A 10,068-nucleotide genomic window follows, 5' to 3' on the forward strand; every position below is an offset into this window, starting at 1 on the left:
ATATTTATTGTTTATATGTTTGTGTATGTGTGTGTATATATATGTATATGTGTATATATATATATATGTGTGTGTGTGTGTATGTATATGTATGTATGTATGTATATATATGTTTATATGTATGTATATTTATTGTTTATATGTTTGTGTATGTGTGTGTATATATATATATATATATGTATATAGGAAAGTGGTTATACACCATTAGGTGTACACCCGCTTTCCTATATTAAATTCAAAAGAAACAACGTAACGCTGACTCCGAACTTTCAACACAACAATATTTATTTATGGAGGAAATAGGCATGGTTGCTGTGAGCTGTCCCCAGAGTTGGAATGCTGGAGAGACAGCTTGACACGACCATGCTCATGGCCGGCCAGCCGAGAAAGAGGATGAAAAGAGCGGGAACGCCTCAGATGTTGAATTCCACGCATGCGCATGGGACTCTTCCTGTGTTCCTTCCGGAACTATTCCCTGCGCATGCGTGGATGAAAACGCAGTAATGGCGACTATATTTTGGCACCAAATGACGTCACCATGTATATACATAGTTGTATATGGGTATATGTTTGTGTGTGTATGTGTATGTATTTGTGTGTATGTGTATATATGTATGTATATGTATCTATGGGTATGTGTATGTGTGTATATATGTATACATATATATATATGTGTGTATATATATGTATGTGTATATATATGTATATATGTATGTGTATGTATATATATATATATATATATATATATGTCTGTGTATATTTGTTCTTTATTCTTTTTGGTGTATTGAGTTTAGATTATTTGGGTGCTAATTGAGTATATGTCTATTCAACATTTTTTTTTTTGCATCTTATAGCCTATTATCTTTTATATATATTGAGTAAATATCCATTATTGCTCTCTTTTTGATTATAGGAAATATTTTTTAATAAATTAACTTTAGTGGTTACAATGTTATTACTGGTTTAATGGCATAGACTAAGTAGTTTAGATGCCCCTATTAACAATCCCATAAACTATTTAGCTATGTTATAATGTGTAATTTGGTTTGAATTCATTTGATTACCTATAGAGGATACCTTAAATTCATGTATATAGTATCATTATATTATATTAATTTTGTTTACGTTCCCACAACTTAGCGGTTCAGCAAAAGACACTGACAGAATAAGTACTAGGCTTACAAAGAATGAATCCTGTGGTCGATTTGTTCGCTCAACGGTGCTGCCCCAGCGTGGCTGCAGTCACATGACTGAAACAAGTAAGACAATAAATAACTATACTATTTTAATCCCGAACAAGGCAGGGTATTTCTGCTAGTATATATATATATATATATATATATATATATATATGTATGTGTGAGCATAATTATAGATTGATATCAACCTACAGGTTTTGTTTCCTCATGACTTACTGAAAAATGTACATTTTAAAGTGAAATTTTGTAGGGATACGTTTTTGAAGGTGTAGATTAGAATAATGTTGATGGGAAATACTCTATAAACAACATTTTCGAAAAATTTCTCCAAAATGTCATTCTAAGAAATACATTTTAAAGATAATTACGAGGAAACAAGACCGAAGACTGGGGATTGTACGGAAACTTCTAAAAAAAAATTGTTACGAACATATAAACGTAAACTACATCCTTGAAAATGTATCGCTGCAAAATTTCATTAAAGACACTATGTTGAAAAATTATGAGTAAATGAATTCAGGTGTATGTCATGTTTTTAGGTCCAGTTCTCTTTTATTATATTGAGTGACAATGAACTTGATATATTTAGCTTCTTTCTGCTAACCTAGTGAACTGCTGAAAAAGTGCATCTAAGTACGTTGACGTTTTGTGAGGGTCAAGACGTAATTCGGTGAAAAGAAGTCGATGACAAGACCAGGAATGTTTAAATGAAAGTAAACCCAGTAAAAACCGAACTGACAATATAATAGTTATTACAATATCAATAGACTTGTTAGAAATAACAGTCAAATATCCCTGAAATCACATTCTAGAGTCTTGAAAGGAGAAGATTTAGATTCACTTTGCCTAATTAAAAGATAGGATGAACGTCGTTGGTCAGAGTTGCTACATCAGAGATGCCCAGAGCTAAAAAAGAAATGTTATGACGTTGTTTTGTCATTTTAAAGCGTATACGGACTTCTGACAAACACGAACTTCAGGTGCTTTATTTGTAAAGTTTGTTTATAGTTTATATATTTTAAAACTGAAGTAGAGTGAGACGAAACGAAACTTTTTGCGGCGCATTTACAGGAGCGTGTGGAAGCGTAGTAATCCGCCGGACTAAAGTGCTTTTAACCATCAACTCTGACCTGTGACGTTTTTATTTAGCGTTTCCCCAGAAAAGGAGCACGTGCATTTTGTAAGATGGCACGGTGAGTAACTTTGTCGGCAATGTCTTGTTTTGTTTTTTTTATTTTTTCATTAAACACTCTTTGAATTCTGTAGGTCGGCTAAACTATTCAGTTTGTTTTGATTGGGGAATTTTTTCTGCTTATAGGGAAAAAAATGTTTAAAAACATTTAATGGTCATGTTTTCCCCATTTACTATACATGTGCTGTATGAGCCTACATACAGGTTTCTATATCGTGAACGCACTTGTTAACATTCTAAAGATATTTATAATATATGTTTATTACCTTTTATTTTAAATACAAACGTACATTGATTTTTATAAATCCATCCATTTCTAATGTATATGCAATCATTATGAATACGTATCGTAGTTCTCGCAAGCATACTACTTAGTGTGTGTGTGTATATATATATAATATATATATATTATATATATATATATATATATATATATAGTATATTGATAGGAAGGTGTGTGTATGTGTCCGCTATATATAATAATAATAATGGATAAAAATCCAAATATATATGTGTGTGTGTGTATATATGTATGTGTATATATATGTATCTGTGTCCGCCATATACATATATATATATATATGGTAAAAATTCGATATTAATTAATATCATAAAAAATCGATATTAATTAACATAATATGGTATATATATATATAAAAGTTTTATGTCATATCTATTCACATATTAACGCTCAAATCAACATATTGTTTGTTCGGTACAAGGCATACATTTTGCTGCCTTTATTTTTGGATAATTATTTTTCAATGCTTCCACCACTAACAATCCCCTTTTTTGTGGCGGGAATCTTACACGAAACTGGCCTTATGTTGTTAGAAATGCTAAGCAAGAATGATGTAGCAAAACCTCTAGGTGATTAAATATCAACGGGACACTTTGAACGGATCATTTCTCTGTTGGCTTTCTTACTAGTCACAAATCTATATTATTGGGTTCTCGTTTAAACTCCAACCCCAAATCTCTAACGTGTTGTGTGTGCGTGTAAATGAATTTTGAAATTTGACGACAGCCAAGTATCAAATCTAGAAGAGAACCTGTTCGTATTTTTTTGTAAAGGATGTTTACACAAAAGTTTCAGTAAGCAATCGAAACAAATTGAAGTTCAATTTTGTTCATATGTCGTTTAAGACATATCCTTTGTGATACCTGTTAGATTATTTTTAAGACTGTCTTGAAAAAAAAAATAATAGCGGAAGTCCTTAGCTTATTTTGGATTTGTCTCAGTGAGAGGTGGTTTACCGTCTTTGAGAATTTCATAATAAAATAAGTCGTAAAAAGGAATTTTAATTTATCTCCCTTTTGAAGGCAGTAATTAATATTTCGGTGAGATTAAGTCTTTGAATTTGGCGGATCATTTTTGAAAGCACGTGGCGTCACTTTTCTAACTTATCTGCTTTAATAATTGTTTGAATTATTATTGTTAAACGTTTTATTCTAAAAACTTTTACATTCGTTCAGTTTTATTTTTGGGATAAGGAAATAAATCCATTTTCAGGTTTCAACTTTTCACAAAATCTCCGTTAGATATAACTTCCAGACGTTTTGCTATACGACGTCGTTGATTTTACATGTGCACATGTCCGTAAAGCTAGTTGACGGCGCCTGTACTGTTTCCCACGTCATCTTATCTTTTTCGTGTCTGCCTAAGGTAGATATGAAAGTTATTAAATCTGTGTAATATTTATTATCATACCTCCAAAATATCAAAATCGACACACACATTCTGGGTTTGTTGAGCGTTTGTGGATTTTTGTTATAGAAAGGAACATAGGCAAAGTTTCTCTTCTCAGCAAATACTTTTGAATTGTAATAGATCATCGAACGGTACAAGTGTAGCACTTCAAATGTTTTAGTTATGGTGCTTTTTTTTTTTAATTTCAGTTTCAACAGAAATTATTTTTCTTTGATGTCTTTTGTGTCATAATTTTCAATAAATTGTCTACGGAAGTTAAAGTTCTGGTACACCAGTCAAAACATTTGCTTTCAGGTTGTCGGAAATTTTTTTTCTCTCGTTGTTGACCTTTTATGTTAAACGTCGCCCCACCACTCATTCTATTTATAGTAAATGAAACTGAACGCAACATTTTTAGTTTTACTTAGTCTATTTTTGTCGGTGGTTTTTTCCATTTTCTGCCATTAACGTTTTTATAAAGTGAAATATGAAAAGGAAAACAAGGTATCTGTTAATTTATTTCAATTTTATCAATCTTTTGATCCCAAATTTTCATTCAACTGTTGTTTGTAAATCCTCAGAGACGGACTATATGTAATCTGAACCTTTCCCCTCCTTATTTATTAATTTTTTTTACGGAATCCCACGTTTTAGGCTATGGAGATTCCGATTCTGAAAAAAAATTGTTTGAAAAATTTCAATCCCTCCCCCCACCAAACAGGCTATTTACATGCTAGAAATAACAGCAAATCTCACAAAACTAGTGCTAGGGTTAGGTTTAGGGTCAGGGTTAGGGTTTGAGTTAGGGTTAGGTTTACCCTGTGGATCTATATAAAAACCGGGTGGGGGTGGAATCGAAATTTTGAAATTGAGATTTAAAAAATTTTTTTTTTTTCAGAATCGGAATCTCCATAGCCTAAAACGTGGGATTCCGTAAAAAAAAAGAAAAAAATAAGGGAGGGACGGTTCAGATTACATATAGTCCATCTGGACCAAATTCAATTTTTGGGTTTATATTTATCTTAGTAAAATAATTGCTTCAGATTGTGGAGTTAACTTATCTACAGCTAATGGTGTTTCTACCTTGGAAGGAGAACAATACATAGCAATTTTTTTATTTTTTGGCGGAATTCTACTTTACGCACGGCATAAAGGTAGTGGCAAATTAGCGCTACTACCCAAAGCGAGTATGAGTGACTTATATCAGTTAGTGATATGAAAAACAAATGATTTGAGCATAAAATTTTATTCTAAAACGTGCAGTCTAGTTATCTACAGCTGTTAAAATTTTTGGTATTAAAAATTAAACATTTTTTTTTCAAATTACTTCTATATGATTACATGATATACATTTTGTTATTTTATTGAATAGGGGAAGAGGTCGAGGACTTGCTTTCTTAGACTTCAATGAAAATGACCAAGTTACCAAACATTCAATTCCGCCTCCTTCGTCTGGCCAATTTAATGATGAGTGTTGGGATGATGACTATTCTGTAAATAACAATGTCACCAATGGTAACTGTGATAACAGCAGCCCTTTGTCAAATGCTACCTTTTACAATAATGTCGCAATGAATAGTCACTCTGATTCAGTACCAAAAAAGTTTTGGAGGCCAGACCAACAGAGAAAGCAGCCTGGTTGTAGAGGCTTCAGAAACCTGAATGCTGGGAGGAGGAGAGACTCACCTAGTCCATCAATCAATAATTCAGAGGAAGATTGGAACTCTGATGCTGAACAAGAAAACAGTAAGTTTTTTTTTTTTATTCTTTAAAGGATTGTTTTAGCAGTGTCAGTCCTTGTTTGTCACCTTTACAATACTTACACTGTCTGAGAAAGTGATCTTGTAATCTTAAGCTACAGTAATATGACCAAGTGGATGAAAATTACGTTTTTTTAACTTTAAAAAAAATTTTATTGAGGTTTAAAATAGTATATTCAAGTCATCTATTTATTCTACTGGTGTAGGTTTTATTTCTTAGGACATAAATACTGTATCAGTGTGTAGTTATGCATCAGAGTTCATTGAAGAGGTTAGGATACATCTAGACTTAAGTTTCTAATCAATGGAAACTATTTTGATTATGCTAGCATGGATTTTCATTTTGAGGCGTCCAGTGTCTCCAAATTAATCTACATCGTGTTTGGATGACCAACTTCAGTATGGCCATGCTTTGGCTTCCATAGTAGTAGGTCACTCGCCAGCTCTTGTTTAGCTCACCAGCAATGTCCCACAAAGCACAAGTGCCTTTCCCTATTAATGTTGGAAACAAGCAGATTTCCATACAGCTGTTTCTTGGTGGGATGAGTTCTCCAAAATGTGTTTAACACTGTTCTTAACATTCAGATGTAAGCTCCAGCCAGCTTGGATTCCATTTTTTTCGGTAAGCATCCAGGCTGTTGCATGGAAAAGTCCAACATCACATGCAACGAATTCTCGATACTGAATTGGTTGCAGTTTGATATTGTGTCAGAGAGCAAGGCTAAATCGTCAGCATAATCTACATAGGTTATTTTTTGAGCTGGATGTCTGATTGATTTTCTTTTTGTGAGTGTGAAACCGAGGCTGTCAAGTGATGTTCCGAGGACATAATCCAGGTAGATTTGTGCAGACTAGGAACAGGTATTGTCCTTGGGGAAAAATGTGTAATGTTTGGAATTTAAGGAGAAAAATGTGCAAACTGAACTAAAGCAGATGCAGCAGAAGTATGGCAGGTTAAGCAAGGTGACTAATCTAAAATAGTTTTCAGAAGTTTTATCATTTGTATTTGATATGGTTTTAGGTAGAACTTCTAATGGTACAGCCAAAAGGTGGCTAAGATTGAAGATCTGGTAAGTTTTTCCGGCTACTTATGTGAAATGGCTTCAGGTTTATTGTGCATGATTTACTGAGTGGATGTTGTGACTCATTCTTGAATTGATTAGAAACATGTATAAGTAGTGCTACTAGAGTAAAAGTTGGGTTATGATTGATATGCCATCTAGTTAACGACACACCATATATTCAATATATTCTCTCTCCTCCCTCCTGTTCACTGGGTTATTACAACATTGTAGGCTATTTTACATTATCAGTGATTTTGCTGTTGGCTCATACTTCCTATTGTTTATTACTTAAGTCTGATTTAGTGCACATGTCACCACAAATAATGTTGACTGCTACTAGTTAATTGGTGGTACGGTAGGAGTTACTGGGAAGAGTGACACAGTCTTGTACCCTCATCAACATCCATAAACTTGTTTAACCCTTTTGTTACTGTACTTCTCTTGAGATGCTCTCTGTTTCTTTCAATTAATTTTAAACATAAAAAATTAATAAAATAACTTAGTTATCATTCAGCTATTGTTAGGAACATAAACTGGGACTAAGGTTTGGAATATTTTAATTCAGAACTTATACTAACAAGATATTTGTACTATAGAGCTGGAGGTGGTTTCAGCTGGGTGGGTATCAAAAGGGTTAAAGCTTTAACATTCAGATTACCATGTCAAATGTTATGTGTATTTATTCACATTTAGAATTAATCATACATTATCATGTAGCTTTGCGATTTCAGTGATGTGTTTTGTTTACCTTTAGAATGACATAGCAGAATAGTTGCAAGAGCTCTGATCTGGTCGGTTTGAACACAAATCCAGTAGAATATTTGGGCCTGGTATGGTTGGTTCGAATGCCAAAGGGTAAATGCTTTCAGAATACCTCTTTGCATAACTGAATGTAGGAACTGAGCACATTATGAATGCTTTGTAAATTTTTCATGGTCAGGATTGTCTCGGGAGCAACTTCTATAAGTGCCAACCCTTAAGATGTTAAGTGGAATGGTTGGAACTTCTTGCTCTTGTAATAACATTATCAGTTCCCCTTAGATTAGTTTGTCTCAGGTACCCTTGCAACTCATCTGTGGTGACTTCAAACTCTGCATCATTTGCCTATGTTTGTCAAAATATTTTGAACTTCATGGTTGACTTGTTAGAAAACATGTAAGTTAATAATACAGTTTCGTCATGTGTTTTGTCAAACACCATAGCTGAGGGCTTCAATTAAGTATGTTATCCACAGTATACATAATGTTGAATTTTTTTTCCATCAGTTCCTAACTGTTGGTTTAAACCTTCCCTCTTTAATGAGTTGTTTCAAAGTTGTTTTCTGATAGTAATCCTTGACGGTAGCTGTCACACCTTGATATGTTGACTGGAGCAAAGAAGTTGTATTCTTGCGGTATATTACATTTTTACATTATCAGAAGAATCATTTAATTTCTCTGGGTGGCTTGGATCATTATGCAAAAGGTGCATATTTTGTTGAAAACATGCCCAATACCATCTTCTACAGCAAGGCAAAAATTTTTATAAAACAGCCTTTGAAAAGATTCATGGTCATTGATTTCAATTGTAACCTAGTGTATAACCTTTAGCACTGATAATTTCATTGGTCATTTTAATGTGGAAATTAAGGTTTCTCTTGAAGATTTTAAACAAACCTTTACTAACAAGAAAATTTGCACTTTCTACTTTATGTAAATTTTTTTACAAACTTTTAAGTTTTGCTTGAACCACCCATCTATTTATTAACCTACTAGCAGTATAGCTCGACGTTGTCCGGGTGTGACTTACACCATCTATGATAAGTCTTGCTAGGTGAAAATCAAATAAAAAAAAGAAAACCTTACAACGAAAAAAACCCTTATGATGTAAATATGTTCATAATTCAAAAGACGATGAAATTAATAGGGAAAGTGTGAAGGTTGTTTTGCGTAACAATATTAAGTGTACGTAAGTTTCATCCGTCTAATTGGCTATACAAATGCTTGTGCAAAACAACTTTTTGCGCCGCCTTGATTATACATAGCAGGATAATTCCTTTTCACAAGAGGTAGGACGGCAATTTCTGATGAAGCAACTGCTGGGGATCTGTTGCTACACAGTTCTGCCAGAATTCTATCAGATTGGGCAGAAGATGTTGATGCACCATTTTGCATTATGTTCAAAGCAGCTTCTGGAATGTGGTGAATTGCTGCAGTCTGTTGCTGTCTTTTTAAACGGGTTGCTGTCTTTCCCCCAGCAAACTCTCTTCTTCGGAGGCATAATCTATGTACATATTAAACAGAACGAAAGTTATAACAAATGGCAGGGTCAGTAGTTTTCACATTTCAGTAATTTTTCAGATTAACACCTGCACAATTATGTAACCCTAAAACTGTAACTGTAACACTGACCCAAAAACCGTAACCATAACACCCTAGTGAAAATTGTGCGGGTGTTAATCTGAAAAATTACCCACATTTGTAATGAAGTTCACTGATTTGCAATGTGTTGTCCATAAGCTCTGTAGTTTGTATATTTACAAAACATTGACGAACATGAGTTATCTTGTAGTGAATACTTGTGTGTACATGCGCGTGTATGCGTTTGAGAGAGCGAGAGAGGGGGGGGAGATAGGAATAGAGAACGAGAGCAATGAAGAAAGAGAAAGAGAGGAAGGGAGAACGGAAGACAGTTATAAAATAGCAATGCGTGCACATGTTTATATAAGAAACACACAAACTAAATCTTATATCTATAATGTTAATGTTTATGTTGTTGTCACAGATCACGTATGTGTGGTTGTGTATATTTTTACGTTTCTATGTTACGAAAAATATGTTAGAGGTAGAGGGATAGAAGAAAGCTATTAAATGGGAGAGGAAGAAGAACGAAGTAAGAGTGAAAAGGTAGAAGGAAAGAATAGTCTTAAAGCAAGTTAATGTATGACTTTGTATGTATCACTTTCTCTCTCTCTCTCTCTCTCTCTCTCTCTCTTTTACTCTTACTCTGTATATTATATGGCAAGCACGTGATTGATGTGTAAGAACGCCAGTACAGGTAGAAGGGAAGAAATATAAAAGTTGGTAGAAACAACAGCCAAATCTCCCTTAAATCACACAAAGTAAACGGAATTTAAAAAATGTAGTTACTGCACTGGAAAGTTCACATCGAGAAAATTCCATTG

General features: G+C 33.6%; 1 protein-coding gene across 2 annotated transcripts in view; it reads left to right on the top strand.

Annotated features, from left to right (window-relative positions):
- Positions 1–2,263: 2,263 nt before the first annotated feature.
- The window catches only part of LOC106880074 (ATP-dependent RNA helicase DDX4), a 31,977-nt gene continuing 24,172 nt past the window's right edge, over positions 2,264–10,068 (top strand). Inside the window, exons 1-2 of one of the 2 annotated variants that reach the window (XM_052966296.1) lie at positions 2,264–2,392; positions 5,454–5,827. In XM_052966296.1, the coding sequence (XP_052822256.1) occupies positions 2,385–2,392; positions 5,454–5,827 (382 nt within the window). In that variant the 5' untranslated portion in view covers positions 2,264–2,384. Of the gene's footprint in view, positions 2,393–4,461; positions 4,586–5,453; positions 5,828–10,068 lie in introns of those variants that run through there. The other variant, XM_052966295.1, reaches the window with a different exon arrangement.

The sequence above is a fragment of the Octopus bimaculoides genome, chromosome 3 (assembly GCF_001194135.2).
Source record: "Octopus bimaculoides isolate UCB-OBI-ISO-001 chromosome 3, ASM119413v2, whole genome shotgun sequence".
NCBI classification, from domain to species: domain Eukaryota; kingdom Metazoa; phylum Mollusca; class Cephalopoda; order Octopoda; family Octopodidae; genus Octopus; species Octopus bimaculoides.